This window comes from Dasypus novemcinctus, chromosome 3, assembly GCF_030445035.2.
Source record: "Dasypus novemcinctus isolate mDasNov1 chromosome 3, mDasNov1.1.hap2, whole genome shotgun sequence".
Lineage (NCBI taxonomy): Eukaryota > Metazoa > Chordata > Mammalia > Cingulata > Dasypodidae > Dasypus > Dasypus novemcinctus.
In genome coordinates, this window is record NC_080675.1 from 26,292,717 (window position 1) to 26,314,847 (window position 22,131).

At 42.5% G+C, this 22,131-nt stretch overlaps 1 protein-coding gene across 1 annotated transcript in view; it reads left to right on the top strand.

Annotated features, from left to right (window-relative positions):
• Nucleotides 1-11,146: 11,146 nt before the first annotated feature.
• Nucleotides 11,147-22,131, top strand: part of LOC111764914 (uncharacterized) — a 34,806-nt gene continuing 23,821 nt past the window's right edge. Inside the window, exons 1-2 of the mRNA XM_071211975.1 lie at nt 11,147-11,231; nt 16,870-17,670. Of these exons, the coding sequence (XP_071068076.1) occupies nt 16,880-17,670 (791 nt within the window). The 5' untranslated portion in view covers nt 11,147-11,231; nt 16,870-16,879. The remainder of the gene's footprint in view (nt 11,232-16,869; nt 17,671-22,131) is intronic.

Here is a 22,131-nt window from a genome sequence, read left to right on the forward strand (position 1 = left end):
AAATGTAGCCTGAAGATGTGACTGAAATGTTGCAATCTCGTGATAAAACTTTAACAGATGAAGAGTTGCTTCTTATGGATGAGAAAAGAAAGTGTTTCTTTAGATGGAAACTACTCCTGATGAAGATGCTGTGAACACTCTTGAAATGACAACAAAGGATAGAGAATATTACATGAACTTAGTTGATAAAGCAGTAGTGGGGTTTAAGAAGATTGACTCCAATTTTGAAATAAATTCTACTGTAGGTAAAATGCTATCAAATACCTCTGCATACTACATAGAAACCTTTTGTGAAAGGAAGAGTTAATAAATGTGGCAAACTTCATTGTAGTCTCATTTTAAGCAATTTTCACAGCCACCCCAAGCTTAGGTAACTACCACACTGATCAGTCAGCAGCCATCAACGCTAAGGCAAGGGCCCCCACCAGCAAAACGATTAAGACTCACTGAAGGCTCAAATGATGGTTAGCATTTTTTAGCACCAAAATATTATTTTAATTAAGGCATTTACATTGTTTTTTAGAGATAATGCTATTGCACACTTAATAAACTGTAGTATAGTGTAAATATATATTCACTGGGGAACCAAAACTTCATGTGACTCACTTTATTGCAATATTCACTTTATTGCAGTATTCTGGAAACAAATCCACAATATCTACAAGGTTATGTCTATAAAAATCCTCTCACTCCCACTCACTCCAAGAGTCCCATTTAAGACCTGTGGACTCTGCCATACAGTCCTACTGGTTACTTTTTCTCTCCTAATATCAGAAGTCCTGTACATAGTCATCATTACCCTGTCACTTTACCAAGTAATGGAAAGTGAGATGTGGAATTTATCTTCTTGAATAGTTCCAACAATAATGCCTACATGGAGAAAGTCCTATATATTAATATAGAGTTCATTCCTAAAATAGTGCTTGAGAATTGAATATATAAAAATAAAAACAATAACCTTCAATATTATAAGCAAAATTTTCATTTTCAGAAAACTAATTTTTTAAACAAATTCCTTACTGAAAGTATAAAGGTTTATTGATATTGATTATTTTGCTTTAAGCTTTTAGATAAATAATTATTTTAAATGTTAACAACAAGGATTCCCCTTTGCTTCAGGCCATAAAAATTTATTTTAAGCAGATTAGAAAAATTGTTTTAGCTTACCTGAGGTGACATTGACTGTAAAGAAGAAATTGGTTCTAACGCTGGGGAAGAAGACATTGTGATTGAAAAATCTGCAAGAAATTGAGCATGGATTGAGTCTGGAATTTTGAGGTTGATTTTTTTTTTTTTGTACTGCCCACAGACTTCAGTGACAAAAGTTATCACAGGGATTTGAATAACTATCTTCTCTACACAAAGGGTTCTTTGGTGAGCTCTAATCTTATCAATGCGTATTTAAAACTATGAATTTCTCATTGCATTTAGATCACTAGAATGAGGTTCTGATGCAAATCTGTGACCTTGGTCAAATTGTCCCTCTCTAAACCTCCGTTTCCTCAACATAATATTAGAAAAAATGAAACATATACTATTGAATGATGATTTTCCATGGGTCTTTTGTATTTCTGCCTGTCTCATATATTTGGTATCAAGACCTTTTGTTGTAGACTTTTCTTTTCAAGAATGTTTATATAGTACACAGCCTTTGAAGACAGAGACAGGCCAAGGCAGAGAGGTACTATCTTTTGCTGCCCACAGTAATAACAATAATATCTTCCTGCATGGTAAAAGTTCAGCAGGTTTGTTTATACCTCCTTTAAAATACTAAAGTTTCCTCACCTTATACTTCCTCTCCTCAAATGGAATGCAGGTACCACCTGGCCCTCATTACATTTCCCTGTAAGAATTTGGACCTCGGGGACTGGTGCAAATGCTGATATGCTGGGTTCTGCTATTGTTGTAATAAAAAGTTCTTTGTCTGACACAGGGGGTCTTATGACTTCTGCTTGCATCCGTGAATCTGCATCATGCTAACTCATTAGCTTGCAAGTAGTTTTAAAATCTCAGATTCTTCATAGTTCTTGACATATGTTCATATGGTTGCTGTGGAGATTGAATTATACAATACTTGTGTAACTACTCAATGCATAGGCAAAAAGCATAAAAGGTTGTAGCTATTATTCAAACCACAGTTTTATAAATATATCACTTTCATCTATCACTAAGCCTAAACTTTAAGAAACTGTATTAAATTACAGTTTTCCAGGATTTAGTACAGTCTAGTTTTTTATTTTCTTTGATAATTGAATTAAATTTAGTGAACATTAAAATAGATCAAAAGTTTCACTTTTACTATGCTTAATATTGCCATCTTTTTCTCACTTTCAATTTTGTCATTTCAAAAGACAAGAGCATTATGACATTTCATAGTCAAACAATTAAAAACAGTGGTATAAAAAGAGGTTAATATTGCCAAAATAAAATATTGGCAGACATCTCAAGCATGAGATAGTTGAGAATATTTGTCAACCGATGTATGGAAACAGATTTGATATGAGAAGAGCAGTTGAAGGGTGGCAATGAATAGTGTATAGTGTTAAAGTTGATTATATTAAAGCCAACTACCACCTGTAGACATAAATGAACGAAAACCAAAATTCCATTCATCTACCCACTTTTTATACAGATAAGAATCTGGGTCTGTCATTTTATAAGTATTTCTAGAGCTATGTCTATGTAGAAGCAAACCCAAAAAAGCCAGTCAAACTAGCATTACTGTATAAAAACAAACACATGAACAAATAATGCTAAAAATAAAGATGTATTAATGGTCTCAACCTCCAGCTGTTTTGTTTGGTAGTATACAGATAAAGCCTTCAGTTTAGTCTATATATAAATGATTACCAGATGAGAAAAAGACATTTCAATTTTAGTATGATATCAACCAGGGATAAGGTTATGTTCAATGTACATTAGTATGTATTTGAGGGAAATGCATGTGTGCAATTAGGTTTATTTGTGAAAATGAGAACATTTTCTTAAAATTAAGATTGTCCACACACACATAGTAACAAAAAATAATATAAATCTAGAGAATTTTTCACCTATTATGTTATTTGGCAATCAAAAAGTGGATCTCAAATATAAAGTCAGGTAGTATTAAGAAGCAAGAAAATAAATTCCAAAAAAGACTTCTTTATTAGTGTAAAGTTAAAAAAGGGAAGTTTAAAAAATAATTGGAAGAGCATACAATACATTTAAAACTGAAAGAACAATAAAACTGGGTATATACATGTATGAAAAACCATTGAAACATTCTTAATAGCACAATTATTAATCTAAATCACTGAAATATTATAAAACACTGTTGTAGAGTATCTTTAAAATCATTAGAATGTTTCCATATCTCAAAAGAAAATTATTAGGCTTTATGATTCATTGTTTATGAAGTATCTATCAACATTCAGATGATAATTAATAAAATAATGGCTTTGTACCTGTTAAGGTTCTACCAGAAAAATAGAACCAGTCAAATATAGAGACTTTCAAGCAGGAGGTGTCACTGCAGTTCACAGGCAGAATTTCTTCCTCCTCAGAGAAATCTCAGTTCTTTCCTTTTTTTAAATATATACATATATCTTTATTCTTTATCTTCTCTTTTTTTAAAATTTTTTAATTCATTTTTTTAATATTACATTAAAAAAAATGAGGTCCCGTGTACCCCCCACCCTCCTCACCCCACTACTCCCCCCATAGCAACATTTTCCTCCATCATCATGACACATTCATTGCATTTGGTGAATACATCTCTGAGCATCGCTGGACCTTATGGTCAATGGTCCACATCATAGCCCACACTCTCCCACGTTCCATCCAGCGGGTCATGCGAGGACCTACAATGTCCGGTAATTGTCCCTGCAGCACCACAGGACAACTCCAAGTCCCAAAAACACCTCCACATCTCTTCTCTTCCTCCCATTCCCCACACCCAGCAGCCACCATGGCCACTTTTTCCACATCAATGCCACATTTTCTTTGATTACTAATCACAATAGTTCATGAATAGAATATCAGTAAGTCCACTCTAATCCATATTCTATTCCTCCATCCTGTGGACCTTGGATTGGTTGTGTCCACTCCATATCTATGTCAAGAGGGGGCTTAGATTCCACATGGATGCTGGATGCAATCCTCCTGCTTTCAGTTTTAGGCACTCTTGGCTCCATGGTGTGGTGGTTGACATTCTTCAACTCCATGTTAGCTGACTGGGGTAAGTCCAATAAACCAAAGTGTAGGAACTGAAGTCTGTTGAGGCTCAGGGCCTGGCTATCATATGGTCAGTCCAGAGACTCAGATCCCCTGGGTATATCTTAAACCCCAGTACCAACTACAATTCTAGTAAAGTAACAGGAAAGGCTTGTGAAAAGAGATCACATCTGAGTCCCTCTCCATCACACAGAAACACCAACTCCAAAGAAGGGCCAACTGACATGGCACTGAACTCCATCTGCCATGACCATAGAACCTGTGGGTCTCTGTAGCCCTCAAAAGGACCAATACCTGGGGTTGTATCTACTTTATCTGTCTCTGGGACTGTGCTTGGGTGTGCATAAGGGCAACCCCTCTGATAACCTCCCAGCTCTTTTTCAGAGACTCATAACCATATAAACTCATATAAACTTTGATTTAGGTCAAAAAGCATTTTTAACTGCTGTTATATGTAGACAGAGATATTCTGCTGGTCTGAGTTGAACCTTTTATTCAAGGTCATTTTCTAGTTACATCATCAGCTGGTACTTGGTATTGATCCCTCAGTGCCAGGGAGGCACATCCCCGGGAGTCATGTCCCATCAGTTCTTTTCTTTATAGTCTTTCAACTGATTAGATCAGGTCCACCCTGATTATCCAATATAATCTCCTTTATATAAAGTCAACTGATTGCCGATGTTAATCACATTTACAAAATACCTCACAGAAACACCTAGATTAGTGTTGATTGAATAAACTAGGTACTAAACCCTAGCCAAGTTGACACATAATACTGACCACCAGAGGTCTCATCATCTGGAATTTTTTGGGGGTGGCCTTCATTTTTTTATGCATGATTACACACAGAAAAGTAAATGGTAGGGGAAGAGATGAGAATAAATTGAAAAGAGAGATGATAGTAAATTGAATAAAGATATTATCTTCCTGAATTACTAAGCTGAATTTAGGTAAACCTTTTCTACAAAAGGAAAGGTCACAAATTTATGAACTTTTATAATATGACACCACTTACCAAATTAATAACAAGTAGGAAATCAATAAATTTTGAATGAATAAAAGAAAAAGTATAAAGATAGACTATGAAAACTTTATTGGATACTTCTCTTTTCAAGCATCTAAGTTTATGCATTTTAATTTAAATAAAGTAAATCATTTTGGTAAATAAAGAGGAATGTGCTATTAGAGTTAAATTTGTTAACACAAGTATCCCTCAGTATCCTGGTAAATGCATCATAAAACAAATAAACCTGAATAATGTATTGGGTAATAACTTATGGGAAATAAAACTCATCAATTTGAATGTTTTTTAAACATCAAAAAATTTCCCCAAGGATTGAAATGAATAATTTTAAAGAAAAAATTTTAGAATGGATGAGGAAAGGAGTCCATACTCCTAAAATGTAAATACCTCCAAGCTTTTAGCTATGTATTTACATAACAAATACATTTTCCATTTTGTTTGTTGTTCACACCAAATAAAGGGTTATAATTTTATTCAGAGCAATATGAAATTCTCATCACTATTAGGTATCCGTGGATTGGATAATCAAGTTGTTGTTACTTTCCTTGCAATATTTTCTTTTCAAAATTAGGGAAATGTATAGACTAAAAGTAGGAAAGATAACTTTTTTATGTAATAAGATAATGCTATTCAAGATAATTTTAACAGATCAAATATAAATTATTAAAATGCAATGCTATATTTTATTTAAAAGAATGCATGTATATCTCCAAGACTGGAGTAAAATCATGATCTAATTGTAGAGCTAAAATGTACCCATATTAGTGTAATCCTTTAAAAAAAAATCAGTTCAAAAGCCAATAGGAATTTCTAAAACACAGGGGGATTTAAAATGGGAAAATTCAGCCCATTAAGATTAAGAAAGATTTATCAGCTCTGTAAGTATACATGAACTCATGCTTAATGTCCCAAGTTAGTATAGTATAGTGTTTAAATAATATTTTTCATCTTTAGAGTACTTTAAAAACATTATCTAATTAATAAGCATAGACAAATCCTTCTGTGTCCTTCAAGGCTCTCAAATGGCATTTCTATGATTTAGAGCCTGATTAATTCCAAAATGTATCAGTTTCTTCTCTATAAGCCTTTTGCAGCAATTATTTAAACCATATAAAATTTTAACTAGCATAACATCAAATAATTTTAATCCCCATGAAATTCTCTAAGTGTTTCAAATTTGTTTCCTAAAACTATTCAGGCACTTTGTCCCTCTCCTTAAGTTTTCATAACAACTTCTAGTCCTTCTCAGGAAGTCTGAACTACTAAATTGTTTGCCCTCTGTAAGAGGAAAGATATAGAAGCTATAGCTCACAGCAGATTTTAAATCACAACAAATTAAAAATAGGTAACCAAATTACTTTGGAATTTTGGTTAAAAATATTAGATGGATATTAAACCTCCCAATTAATAATCTGGCCCAAATATTAAATGAAGAACATTCTTGAGGGAAAAATCCTTGTACATTTATTCTTTTTCTTTTATTTTTTCTTAAAAGAGTCTACTAATATTTCCCTGAGCATATTTGTTTTGAATTTTATTCAATATCTCTCTAAGCTCTTCTTTTCTCAGCCAACAAACTGATACAATAAATAGATAAACACCAGAAAATATCTGTCCCAGAGAGATAGCAAAACTGCCTAGCAGAATATTAATGAATCCCAGTTCCAAATGCAGCTGTTGTCTTCATTGGTTTAAGCTAAGGTCTTAGAAAAGAGTAAAGAAGTTGTATGTGGGAAGACAAACTTGGAGCTTGCAATAACATCTTTTTCACATCTCTGTGATTACAAATGGAACCCTTGTCCTTTTGCCAAAATTCTTGCATGATTTCTGTGATATGTATTCATAATGACCAAAGTCTTTACAGATAAATCAAAAGAGGCTTATGGTGGTCAAGAAAAAGGATGGTCAGAAAAAAAAATCAATATACAAAATCAACAAAGAAATTAGTATCAAAGAAGCCTTTTTTTAATGCTATAAAAACAAGGAAAAAAAAATCTTTGCAGACCAAGGAGTTTCTAAAGGGCTCACTCTTCCCTTAGAGAAGTTGACCAAAGATGAGTTAGTGGTCTCAGCTCTTCATTCCCTAAAAGATCCCAGAACAGTTCTGTTATTCATTCCACAGAAATAATGTTGCTTTGTCATTCCTAGCACTTAGCTAGGAGAAGCAATAATATTTAGTGTTATTGTGGTTTCAGGATGGAAAAATCTAAACCTTGTACTCTACAGGAATTTCTCCAAGTACTGCTGCATTCTTACCCACCCTCATTACCAGGCTTTAGAGCATTTGCTAGATCCAGGATAACACTAGGTCAGAGCATCACAAAAATTAGCAAAGTTCTCTCACTTGACTCCAGTAACTTTCTTGCCAAACTAGCAGGAATTTAGTTTAAAAGTGGTCCTAGAGTTTTGTATGTTTGTTTGTTTTATTCCATTGCTTTGTTGTGACTCATATTTCTCTTTCAAATGTGATTTCAAAACTTCTCAGATCCAGGTTTTCACTTTTGGTAGAGCTGTTATAGACGCTGAAGGGTGCACCGAAGAATCACAATATATTATACTATGTATCAATTGAAAAGGGGTTGTTTGTTTTGTTTTGTTCAGCTTTGCTTTGTTTGAGGATGTTTGTTGAAGACTGTCATTGTGATTTTGGGTAAAATTTTATTTTGAGTCTTCTGTGGAGCCCAGAAAATTATGTTCTTAAACTAATCCATTCCTGTGCTTGTAAATTATTGTAGGTGCGACCTTTTGATTAAATCACTTCAGTTGTGGGCCTTTGATTAGATTGTGGGATCTCAGGGTGGATATTAATCCTCTTACTGGAGTCCTTTATAAATAAGAGAAACATGCAGAGACACAGAGAAGCCCCCAGAAACCGAGAAAGAAGGCACCCCAGAGTCAGAAGCTGAAATCAAGGGAACATAGAAGCTGAGAGGAGGCCACTGAAACCAGAAGCTGTTATATGCCTGATCGTCCACAGCTGCAGCTTAGGGAGAAAGCATCTCATGAAGATGCCTTGATTTGGACACTTTTCATGGACTCAGAACTGTTAAGCTTTTAACCTAATAAATCATCATTGCAAAGCCAATCCATTTCTAATATATTGCCTTGGCCGTCTCTTGCAAGCTAAATAAATATCCTTTACCTCCTTGTGCATATTTTCCTTCACCTCCTTGAATTGATTTAGGTAATCTGTTTGAACTTCTTTGATTAGTTGTTCCAAATTCTGTGTCTCTTCTGAAGTTTTAATTTGTTCCCTTGACTGAGCCATATCTTCCAGTTTCTTAGTATGGCTTGTAATTTTTGCTGATGTCCAGGTTTCTGATTATCTTGATACGTTAACTGTGAAGGTCACTTCCTCCCTTTGTCTAGGGCTTTATTGTTGGCTTTGTGTTAAGGCTCTTCTTTGATGCTTGGTCCAACTTATTATAGAACTTTGGAAAGCCCAACTTTAGCTGATAGATTTTCTTAGCTGTTCTTCATTTGATTCTTGTCCTGGATATGCAATGCAATTTTTAAGATTGCATGCTTGGTATAATTGTTTTACCTCCAGGAGAAAACTTCCTTTCCTCTGTTTCTTCTTTGGGAATCTTTATCTGTTCTCTTTGTTTTGTGCATTCATTTTTCCTCTGCTCCAATGATTTGTTTAAATTCTCTCCCTCACTCAGTGCCCCGTTTTTCTTACTCTTTTCAATTCTGGGACCCTTCTGTCTTAGGCCCATTTAGTTTAACACTTAACACACACCCCCTTTTATTTCTCTGTGAGGCTTTTATGCTTCCAATTTCTTCCCTGTTAAGGTATCCTGCCCTAGGGAGACAGATGGGATCAATCCAGAAAGGTTGGTCACACCAGAAATGTCTGCTTTGCAGTTACATGGTCCAGTGAAAAGAAACTCAATTGAGTGAGCACACCACTTGCCAGCCACAGTTCTACTGTGGTTTCTTTCTTATCCCCTACCCATGGGCCATTTTGTTTGTAGCAGTCCTCAGCAGCTTGTGTTCCTTTCAGAGTCTCTGTGGACTTGGGTTCCTGTGCCAGAATATGCAAGTGGTTCTATCACTGCTATGGGTGCCTCTATAATTTGTGTCCCTTGTGGGAGGTGGGAGGGATCCAGTTACTGCCTTTGATAAAGTACACGGGACCAAGTGAGGGAGAAGGAAATGAATGGGCAGGTCCATGACAAAAGTGTCCTAACTAGTATTTTTCTATTTCTTTGACTCAGCTTTTGTGGAATCCTTTTACACTCTCTACCATCCTCCAACATTCTAAGCAACTGGGATTCATCCTTTTATTCATTGAATCTCGGGGGAGTTTTTTTCAAGGGATGCCATGTTGCCATGTTGATCATGTTTTCATTTTTTTCTGATCAGACAGAACTAGATTTTAATCCATGGCTCTGCTAAATATTATCTGTGACACCTCAGAGAAACCATTTAACACCTAGGCACCTTGATTTTCTCATGTGCTGAAACTAGCTTGCAATGATTTTGAGGATTAAATGAGATCATAGAAACAAAATGATTATCACATTTCTTGAATCTTAATAAGTGCACACACACACACGCCAAAAAATCCAACAAAATAAATTGTAATTATTATTGTTATCAGTGGAGTTGGTTGGTGCATGGTTAAGAACTGGTTCTTGTTTTTCAAGAGATAACACTCTACTAGAAATACATATAAGCAGTAAAAAGATAAGTAGCATTAATTTTATCAAAATAAATGTCTCATATTATATTTAGCAAAATATATGTAGAAGAATATAGTGAATCAAAAGTGACCATAAAAGAGTATAGGGCCAGAACTAAAACTTGAGGGAAAAAATGGTCCAGTTATTTGGACAAGCATATGGGATAGTAGGAAACAAAGCAATGAAAAGTCTTGAAGCCTGTGACACAACTGGAAAGGAGAGAAGCAAATAGTCTGGATGGAATAAAAAAATAAGATTTAGATACACTGAAAGGTAGAATTCGACTCCTTTTAAAGATGAAGAAATTCTGGACGACTTGAATATTTTATTATTGAGGGAGGACTTGATCTTGATATAATGGGTAGTCACATGAGGTTTTTTTTTTTACCATGGGAGAAAAAATATTTTTATAAAGTCAATTCTGAGACCATGTTTATAATAGATTAAAAGCGAGTGGCAATGGAGACAGGAAGAATGGGACAAGTTGAGGAACACTTGGAAGAAGATGTGCGCTATGGGAATAGAGAGGAAAGATCAGATGAACAAGACATTTCAAGGGATGAATCAGTAGAAATAAGTAGATTGAATATCTGAGGGCTGGCACACATTTCCATTGAGGTTTCTTCTTTAATATTTCCATTCATACAACTTTTGCTTCTCACCCTTGCTTTTTATCTGTCCCTTTATAGAAAAGAAAGAGAATAATAAACAACCTCATCATTTATGACTCAAGTCTATATCCGCATCCTTGGCTCCCAAAATATAAAGGCCAGGTTTATATATCAAGTGAGAGAGAAAGCATATTAGAGTGCAGGCTTGTTGCTGCATCCCTTCCCCCAGCCTTTGTTATCTCCTTCCTCCAGCCGTTGCTGTCCTTCCCGCCAGTCCCGCCCACGTTGCCAATATATAATCTGCCTTCTTCCCTGGCTACTGCCTACCTCATAGCCGCCTGCACAACTCCGCCTATCCACTACTGCCCGTAGTTAACCCGCCCCAGCTCCTGCCCCTCCCTCTACCCAACCCTATATAACCAAGTGTATTTCCGCAATAAAGCAGACTTGTTCCTGCGCTCAGGCTGTCTCTGTGGTTTTTACCGCGCGTCCCCCACGCCTGGAGAACCTAGGCCTACGCGCTGGCCTAGGGGCTTCCCGCCAAGCCGTGGAAGGCTGCCCGGACCTCGTGGGCTGCTAATCACTGCCAGCGAGCCCACACCTGGGGGCTCGTCCGGGATCCTTTCCTTCCACCGCCTTACGGCCCCTGTTGTCTGCTGTTGCTGTTGTCTACTGGCGACCATTTCAGCTCTCCAGGTAGGGACCCCGTCGCCGTCTTTTCTTCTCCCACTATGGGCACCTCCCTCTCTTCACACCATACCCCTCAGGTTCGGCTTTTAGCCGCCCTGCTTGATACCAATGGGGTTCGCGTTTCCCTGAAACAGCTCCAAAAATATTGGGACTTACTACTCCCCTTCAATCCGTGGCTCGCCACCTGCCAGCTCTGGAGCCCGGACACGTACTCACGGCTAATAGATCGAGTTACCTCTGCCATAGAGCATGAAAGGCGGTCTTTTCCGCCCGGCCTGCTGCCTACTCTTGTGGCCGTTCGTGCCTGCCTCCTTGGTGCACCATCCGAAGTCATCCGGGACAAATCGATCAAACAACCCAATGATTATGAGCCCGATGATCTTAGAGACACGAATTCTCTGTCTGACCAGCTCGCCGCAGCTCTCGAGCGCGAGCCTCCCCGCTCGCGCTCCCCGCCGCCTACAGAAACCGTTTCTGTGGCTCCTCAGAATAGCGGACCTCCTCCTCCTTCCTCCACCCCTGCCCAAGATGGCGTGCTTCCTGCTTCTTCTTCACCCGGATTAGAGCCCGCTGGTGGGAACAAAGGCGCTTCCTCTCGCCTTTACCCGCCCCTTCCTGTCTCGTCATCCCCCGGGCCGGCCCCCGGAAATGATGTAGCTTCGCCGCCATCTTGGCCAGCCCCCGGAAATGATGTAGCTTCACCGCCATCTTGGCCGGCCCCCGGAAATGATGTAGCTTCGCCGCCATCTTGGCCGGCCCCCGGAAATGATGTAGCTTCGCCGCCATCTTGGCCGGCCCCCGGAAATGATGTAGCTTCGCCGCCATCTTGGCCGGCCCCCGGAAATGATGTAGCTTCGCCGCCATCTTGGCTGGCCCCTGGAAATGATGTAGCTTCGTCGCCATCTTGGCCAGCCCCCAGAAATGATGTAACTCCGCCGCCATCTTGGCCGGCCCCCAGAAGTGACGTAACTTCGCCGCCATCTTGGCCGGCTCCCGGAAATGACGTGGCTTCACCGCCATCTTGTCCGACGCTCAAAAGGGTCCCGCCACCAGCTTGTTGCCGCCTTGACGCTGCTAAGCTGCCACTCCCTCACTTGTTTCCCGCTACCGCTCATCCCTCGCCACCACCATATAACGGCGACTCCGGAAGAGCGCACCCTTCCGCCCCTCAGCTTTACCCGCTCAACCCGCTGCCTACGCCACAGCGCCCTCAGACCTGGCTTCCCTTTACGGCCGAAGAGATCAAGACACTGCGAAAGGCCGTGAAGGAAGATGGTATAGGTAGCCCATATGTCCAACAATTGTTAGAAGAACTGGGAGTTCAACTTGCGCTCCCCTATGACTGGATTTCCTTAGCCCGCGCCATCCTTCAGCCCGGTCAGTTTCTTGAATGGCGTGCCTATTATCAGCATGCTGTTGAGCAGCAAGTAGCAGAGAACGTCCACATCGGTGTCAGAGATCCACCGGACGCCTACACCGGAATCAACGGCTTTGCTAATCCTCAGTCTTATGTCAATATAGATCCAGGGTTTTGGCAACGAGCAAAGAACCTTGTCCAGCGGTCATTTTCGCTAGTCTCCTCCAAGCAATCTACCAAATTTGCGCAAATGCTTCAAGACCCACAAGAGACCTTTCCTGCGTTTGTCGCACGCGTTCTAGAAGCCTGTCAGTGGAAAATCACCAATGAAGACGCCCAATTTATGTTAGCAAAAGAGCTTATTCTCGACGGATGCCTCACACCCTTCTGGACTGTCATCCTCCCTCTTCGCGACAAGCAGATACACGAGTGGGTCTTAGCCTGCCAAGATATTGACCCTCAAACTAAAGCGCTTACTACTGCCTTCGCCTCCGCCATGGCTGTGTCCTCTGCCTCTGCTTCTGCCTGCTTTCGATGCGGTCAACCTGGTCATTTCATCCGCGAGTGCCCTCAACAAGCGGCTCCCCGCCCTGCCGAGGCACTGCGCCGACCGAGAGGCCCCCCCACACCATGCCCGCGCTGTGGAAAAGGGTACCATTGGGCTCGCGATTGCCGTTCCTCGCAACAGCCTTTAAACTTCCAACGGGGCAGGCCTCAGCCCCTCTCCCAAGAGGCCTTCAAGAGAGCTCCAAAGCCCTAATGTGGACAATGCCTATCACACATCACCAGAAACCTTCCCTCGAGCTCAAAATCAACGGGCAGTGGCTTGAAGGGCTCTTAGACTCTGGTGCTGAAATCTCTTGTATTCCCTTTGAAATCGCTGCCTTCAACCACTGGCCCCTCGAAACCGGCCCTCAAGTCATTGGCGCCACGGGAGCTGCTACCTCCTGGAAGACATCACAGCCTTTGCATTGGAACGATCGAGAAGGTCACGAAGGCCAAATTCGTCCACTCGTCCTTTCTTCAGTTCAAACCATCCTGTGGGGACGAGATGTCCTCAGCCAGCTAAAAGCTCGAATCACCACAGAAGCCTTCTCAGCCGCGCTGCCCCCCCCCCTTCTAGGGGCCACTGCTCCTGTCTCAAGACCTGACCCTATCCCTCTGGAATGGGACACAGAGGAGCCCATCTGGGTCGAGCAGTGGCCCTTGCCCGTGCACAAGTTACAGGCTCTCTCTGCCCTCGTCGAGGAACAACTACAAGCGGGGCACATTGAGCCGTCCACCAGTCCCTACAACTCACCAATCTTTGTCATTAACAAAAAAAACACTAGCAAGTTCCGCCTTCTCCACGACCTTCGAGAAATCAACAAGCACATCAAGCCGATGGGGTCACCCCAGCCAGGCTGCCCCCATCCTACTGCAGTCCCCCAGCATTTTCATGCGGCGACCATCGACATCAAGGACTGTTTTTTCTCCATTCCTCTTCACCCGCGGGACTGCCCACGATTTGCATTTACAGTCCCACGCACTAACAACCAGGGCGCAGCACGCCGATTCCAGTGGAGGGTGCAACCACAAGGTATGCGGAATAGCCCCACCATGTGCCAGCTTTATGTCAACTGTGCCCTCGAGCCGCTGCGCTCTCATTTCCAGCCTGAAGAAACATACATCATCCATTATATGGACGATCTTCTCTTAGCAGCGAGTTCTAGCACCCTTCTCAATGACCTGCTTTCTGCAGTGATGACCAACCTCTCGAGTCTCGGGCTTACCGTACAGTCAGACAAAATAAACCTCAAACCTCCTTTTCAATTCTTGGGCTTTCATTTCCATCACTTCATACAACCGTCAAGCCCTCAGCTGCACATCTCTCCCACTATGACACTGACTGAACTTCAGCAACTTTGTGGGCAAATCAATTGGCTTCGATCAGCTCTTCCCATCACGACAGCACAAATGCAGCCTCTCTTCGAGCTTCTGCAAACCAAAGATAGCCCACCTGCTGCAGTCCGGCAAAAGATCACCATCACCCGCGCTGCGCAAGAAGCCGTCCAACAAGTCAGTGATGCGCTTCAGCAATGCCGCCTCGAGCGATTCTCTCCAGATCTTCCAATCTTTGCCCTGGTTCTACCGACGCCGGTCACCCCGACAGGTCTCCTGTGGCAAGATGGTCCTCTTCTTTTTCTGCACACGTCAAAGAGCAAACTCCCAAAAATCTGCCCTTTCCTAAGGGCCTGGATTGCGTTGGCCACTGACTTAGTCTTCCTTTCCATACAAACGTATGGTATCCCACCGCACACTATTATTTGGCCTCTTGATGCCAAAGAAGTTTCTTCCCTTATTATGAACAATACCCAGATGCAGAGCTTAGTAGAGCTCTTTCGCGGCTCCTTTGATAATCACTACCCTCATCACCGTTTGCTGCAAGGGGTGTCTCAGTTAGCATTCTCTAACCCGTTCCGCCCGTTGCCTGCGCGGAACCCCATTCCATCAGCCATCACTGCCTTCACAGATGCCTCAAAAACAGCGTTTGCAGCCGTTATCTACACTCCTGGAAAACCTGAGCCCCAGCACTTAGTATTCGCCAATGACTTTTCTGTTCAAGTAGGCGAGCTCCTAGCGGTCGCAGCGGTCCTCAATCTCCACCCAAGCCAGCCTCTCAATATCTTTACAGACAGCCTATACACACTACAAGTTTGTCGCAGCCTGCCACTTGCCACCTTTTTGCCAGGCGATTCAAACATTGACCGAGCGCTTGCCTTCATGCAGCGCTTACTTGAAACGAGACAGCAGCCCTGGTTCATCACACATTTGCGAAGTCATTCCAACCTTCCGGGGCCCCTTGCCCACGGCAACAACCTTGCCGATGCGGCGGTGTCAAGCTTTAGAGTATTTCCTTTAGCCTGCAAAGATTATGTTGTGGATGAAAATCTGCTTGGAGACCCCATCAACCACGCTAAGTTGCTGCACTCGCGGTTTCATTACTCAGCGCGGACAATTCGCAAGCTCTATCCAGAATTACCCGCTGAAACCTGCAAGCACCTAGTGCGCTCGTGCCGCGTGTGCGCCCCTCTCCTCCCTCTGGGGCCCCTGCAACCCCGAGGTGTCAACCCTCGCGGCCTCCGACCTAACTCGCGGTGGCAACTAGATGTCACTCATGTCAGCGCCTTCGGCCGCTTCAAGTATCTTCACGTAGCCATTGACACCTTTTCCCATCTGTGCTACGCGGTGCCCCTCGCAGGGGAGAGTGCCAAACATTGCATCAAGGCTCTTCGCCAAGCCATTCTGTTCATGGGAGTCCCGTGGGACCTCAAAACAGATAACGGGCCAGCATACCGCAGTGCTTCCTTTGCCAACTTTGTGCAAATGTATCACATCACACATCACTTCGGCATTCCGTATAACCCACAAGGACAAGGAATTGTCGAACGCACTCATCAACAGCTCAACCTACTCATTCAAAAAGAGAAAGCCTCTTCCCCCCACAAAGCTCCAGCAGATGTTGTAACAGCTTGTCTCATCCATCACAATCTCCTAACTTTTGATAGTCAAGGACTCTCTCCCACGCATAAGCATTGGGGACCTATGTGGCCGCCTTCCCAAACTCCTGTGGTCTACTGGAAAGACCCAGCTTCCAATTGCTGGCAAGAAGAACCTGCCCCTCTGCTAGCACAAGGAAGAGGGTTCGCCTGTATTTTCCCAGAAACAGAACGACAGCCTCTTTGGGTCCCAGGAAGGTACATCCGGCCTGCAACACAGCAGCTTGACCTAGATGATATCCCGCGCCCACTAGCGCCAGACCCCGAAGACATCCCACGTCCTTTGATACCAGAACACAATGCTAATGGCAATGATTGAGACATCGGCCAAGCCCCCTCCTAAAAATGTTTCTATTCCAATAAGTGCTCTCTCTAAGTTTCTTTCTGCTGATTGCCCCTCCTCTATGGGGGCTCTTTTTTCCTTTTTGTCATTCCAGATCTTTCCAAAGACCCAACTCTGCACAAGAGAAGCCTCTGCTACCTCCGCAACCCGCCGTTGACAAGTGCCTGACCTTCACCAAAACGTGCCTTATAACCTATCAATAAAGGGAACTCACCGTGCAAATGCTCCTCAAGCTCCCCTCCCACCCACTCTTACTTTGCTTTTTTCTTGCAATTTTCATTTTTCTAACAATCTTTTCAGCTGTCTGTCTCGCAGCCACAGCCCCAACAGACTGGAACCTTCGTCAACGTCTTCTCCTCGCTATTGCCTGGTTGCTTCTAATTGCTATCCTCATCTCTCTTGTAGTCCTTCTCCCATGACCACTATGCGCCCCCAAGTACATTCATCTGAGCCTACTACCCCAACACCGTCGCCCATGGGGACCACACCAGCTCTCTCTCGCCGCGAACGACGTGGACAACGCTTCTTTGCCCGCCGCCTAAGCCGACTTTCTCTTGAAGATGATGACCCCATCGAACGCCAAATTCTTCAACTCCTCAGACAAGCCCGCTCTATCCAGACCCCCGCCTCCTGCTCCTCCACCCTCCCCCGTCTCATTCATCTCCTTATCCTCATGCTGTCTCTAGCCTCCTCTGCTACCGCCAACCTGAATCACCAGCCCTTCAATTGGACCCTCAGCCTCTGGCAGTTTGAAAAACTTCTCGCCTTCAACGTGACTGCTGGAGCCCCCTCCTTCACGCTGCACGTTTGCCGGCTAGCTGGATACGATCACACAGATACTAAAATCTCAAGCTCTGTTATAAATACATTTAACATGGGATACATCAGTAATAAGTTGCCACCCCGACCCAAGTGCTCAGGCACCCCTAGCAGTGGCCTTACTGGCCCCTACGGGAAAACTCTTTCCGGTTACTATATATGCCCCCCTTCAGTGAGAGGCTGTCATGATCCGACACATTACTACTGCCCATCCTGGGGTTGTGAAACCATAGCCTATGGCCTGTCTACAACCCCAAAAGACAAAGACCCATATCTCACTCTCAAGTATGGAAATCGATGGGACCGCGTCACACTTTCTGTCAAAGACCCTAATTCAGATCAGTGGTTCACAGGCCGCACTTGGGGGATCCGTCTGTATATGACCGAGTATGACCCTGGTGCCTTTTTTATTATAATGAAAAGACCTGTCTCCGCCCCACTCTCTGCTATTGGTCCCAACCACATCCTTAACCCTCCTCCCCCACCCACTGTTCACCTTCTTCCGTCCTCATCTACTCCCCTCAAAATCTCTTCCACCTCGACCGCCTTCGTTCCTTCTACTAGGCCCACTTCCCCCCCTGCTTCAGATTTACAACCACATCCTCTCATCTCCTCTAGTCCCTACTTCAGACTCCTAAACGCCTCCTATTTCTCTCTCAACGCCTCCCACCCCAACCTCACTCGCTCTTGCTGGTTGTGTCTTTCCCCCAGCCTCCCCCTCTATGATCCACTTGCTATTCCTTCACCACTCTTTACTTCCTCCACCGACGATTCCCCCTCTTCCTGCAATTGGAATCAATCTACTCATGTCCCACTCACTTTTACGCACATCTCTTCCAAAGGTTTATGCATTCACCCCCGTTCTTCTCGCACTCCCAGCCTTACAGCCTGTGCCAACTATACCTCCCCAAATATCTCTACCAAATACTTAATTCCTCTAAACACTACCCTATGGCTTTGCTCTTCCACCGGACTTACTCCATGCTTATCTGTTGCTACACTTAACAAGACCAAAAAACATGTGCTCTTATCCTCCTCACACCTCGAGTCATTTATCACACTCCTCTACATTTCTTTGAAGCCTTTGATCACACGCAAGAAGCTATTTACCTCCACAAACGCGAACCTATTACTGCTGTACTCACTGTCACTTCCCTCCTAGCTGCAGCTGGAGCTGCCACTGGTGTTGCAGCTCTAGCCACACAAGCATCTGCCCTCCAAAACCTCAGACAAGCAGTAGACTCTGATATCATCTACCTCCGTGATGCAGTCAAATACCTTAAAGACTCTCTTAATTCTCTCTCTGAAGTTGTCCTGCAAAACCGCCGAGGCCTTGACCTCCTCCTCCTTAAAGAAGGTGGCCTATGTGCTGCTCTAGGAGAAGAATGCTGCGTTTATGCTAACTATACCGGCTTAGTAGACTCTAGCTTAAAAGAACTTGAAAAAGGTCTCAACCAACGCCGACTTGAACGAGCCCAAACTGCTGGTTCCTGGGGCTTCCTGCAGCCCCTCCTCCCCTATCTCCTCCCGTTACTAACCCCAGTTCTGCTCATTGTCCTGGGCCTCACCGTCGGTCCCTGGGCCATTCGACGAATCATCCGCCTTGCCAAAGATCATGCTGACAGTGTATGAGGATTTGTCCAAATTCATTACCAACGTCTCGTTGCTTCTGATTCCATTCCTCAATCTCGACCATGTCCTCGCCCCCCTTCCCACCGTACTTCCTGCCTGTAAGCTGCTTACTGTAGAACTCCCTGACCGTAGCCGCCGGCACGGGTTTGTTTCCCTCGGCGTAAAGGGCTTGGGTGCACCCCCCACCCCCCTTTATTGCTATACGTCAGAGAAATTTTGCAGTTAAGTTAGCCACAGTGCTATCCACCCCAAAAAAGCAACATCAGGTTAGATATTTCATTTAGCACTAGCACGTACCGACTCTAAGGGCTATACATGCATCCTGATCAAATGCTATGTCATTTGCCCTTAGCCAGTCAATTCTGCCCCCTCACCCCTCGTCCCCCCAGAGATACTCTGTTTTCATCTACTCTCCCTTAAAAAACAGAAGGAGCAATTGTTGCTGCATCCCTTCCCCCAGCCTTTGTTATCTCCTTCCTCCAGCCGTTGCTGTCCTTCCCGCCAGTCCCGCCCACGTTGCCAATATATAATCTGCCTTCTTCCCTGGCTACTGCCTACCTCATAGCCGCCTGCACAACTCCGCCTATCCACTACCGCCCCGTAGTTAACCCGCCCCAGCTCCTGCCCCTCCCTCTACCCAACCCTATATAACCAAGTGTATTTCCGCAATAAAGCAGACTTGTTCCTGCGCTCAGGCTGTCTCCGTGGTTTTTACCGCGCGTCCCCCACGCCTGGAGAACCTAGGCCTATGCGCTGGCCTAGGGGCTTCCCGCCGAGCCGTGGAAGGCTGCCCGGACCTCGTGGGCCGCTAATCACTGCCAGCGAGCCCACACAGGCTTAAGTGTTTTTCAATTTGCGTTGAATCAGTGACAAGATATAGTGACTCTGTCATAAGCAGTTATAAAAACAGAAAGCTTTAAGGGTAGAATACTTCACTGTTCAACCACCATATCTGAGACTCCAGACCCAATGGCCTTCTAAACATATCAAACAACTAATGCATTTAAATAATTCTTCCCATATATGGGCTTGAAATATATGAGCCAGTTTGTAATTTAGAATACCAGTGAGCTCATTTAGAATCTTCAACCCTGGTTTATAATTTTGATAAAATACAAACATTTTATTAACAGCGAAGCCATTTCTTCAAGCACAATTTCACGTGAAAGCTTAATTAAGATAAACAAAGCTGTTCTGGAGAAATAAGGGGGATGGTCTCAAAGCATGGGCAGTGCCACTCCCAAGCTCCCAGCTTCAATATAGGCATATTACTAGAACCCTTAACACACCACAGAACACAGTTTGAAAACTACTGCCTCAGTGGACTTAACCAACTGGTTGTTGAAACAATATTTGTGACAGAATTGAAAATGAAGTTCTAAGGAATTTTTCATTCCATGTAATCAATTTGAAAGTCAAAATGTGACACTGGCTTCATTTTATAAGACTAGCCTTCTGAATTCACTGGACTAATGCACCAGAAGACCAGAAGCAAGATGAAAAAAATTAATCACCTTTCCACTTCTATGGGCTTGGGTGCAAAAAGTTTAAGTCATTGTTAAACCTACATTTGGTTTGTAGTCATATACACACAGCATCCGATAATCTATTTATAGTTCCACAACAGATTTATTTATTCATTCACAAGATAACTGATTAACAAATATACCTCCTACATCCAAGATTAGGTAAAAGATGGTGGTAAAGAAGACAAATGAAAAAGATGAGGGAAAATAAAGGAAAATAACATTTTATAGAAGCTTGTAGTTTAAACAGTGATTTTTCAACTTATAACATTACCTAATCTTTCTGGTATACCCAAGAAATAAGTGGCATTATTATTATTATTTCCATTTTATAGACAAGAAACCCATAAACTAAAGTTTAGGAAGGAAAATAAATTTATTCAAGATAACATAGAAAGGAACAAAGCCATGGTTCACTTGGAGTAGAACTTTGTTTTACAAGAAAAAGAGAGAAAACTGAGAAAAGAAAATGCAGAAAGAAGGAAAAAGAAAAATGGAGAAAGAATAAGAAGGGGAATTATGGAAAAAAAGAAAGTTGGAATGAAGCAAAGAAAATAATGCTTAGAAGCAGTGAAAAATTTATTGGTATTAACTCAGTGACTCATTATATTTGTTAAATTAACTGCGACCATGTCAAAGCAATAATTTTTTCCCCCTTTCCTGGTTATATACCTTCAAACCAAGTCTTCTGCAAAATAGTTTTAATCTACATCTAATCAATCCTTTCCCAATATATCAGATGATGTGGCAGATTTTTTTGTTAAAAGGACCTAATGATCTTCCACTTAATTAACATATATATTTTAAAAGGATGATTTATTTATTGGCTCCCTTATAAAAAGCAACACAGACACTCCCAGGCTTATACACACACACACAGATGTACACACACACACACACACACATTAGTCAGGGGAAAACTCTTCTGGTATTTACTATAAAACCCTGATTAAACCTGAAAGCAAAGTCTCTAGATAACTCTACCTAAAAAAAAGGGAAAAGTATGAAACTCCTAAAATTTCAGAAGTTAGAAATAAAAAAGGACAAGTAGCAAGTCACTAATCATGACATGATGATAACAAACATGCTGCAAAATAAATCGAAAATCTGAATAGGGAAATGGTGCATCCTGGGGAGCTTTCAAGTCAAGCGAGCCCTTGAACTTAATTCTCAGTTTAATGTACCTCCAAATAATTAAATTGTAAATGAATGACTCAGGAGTACTAGGGATGGGGAGAATTAAGGGAGAGGCATGATTTTGAATAACCTATCTAGAGAATGGAGGAGGAGGGAGAGGGAGTTGAGAATGAAGGTGAAAGGATTAATATTCAGTGTTATTTTTATTGTAAACATGGGCTGGAAGATAATGAATTCTGGGCCTGGCTCCTGAGATGCAGGCTACCTCCATCCAGGGGAAAGAGGCATGAATAATTAATAATCCACTTCAAAGTTCACAACCTCCATCTCCTCCCCAAGGTAGTCATCAAGAAAGGCATCAGCCAGCTAATGGGAGGATTGCTTAGAACATCTCATGCAAATTGAAGCTCCTCTGCCTCAAGGTTTTCTCTCCTTTGCCAGCTCAGGAAGCAGCTGGTTCCCTGAACTCCAGGAGAGAACATTTAGCCCCTTTCAACCACAAATCAGCCACCTTCTTTGCTTCTTTGATGATTCAAAACACCATAGGGGTTCA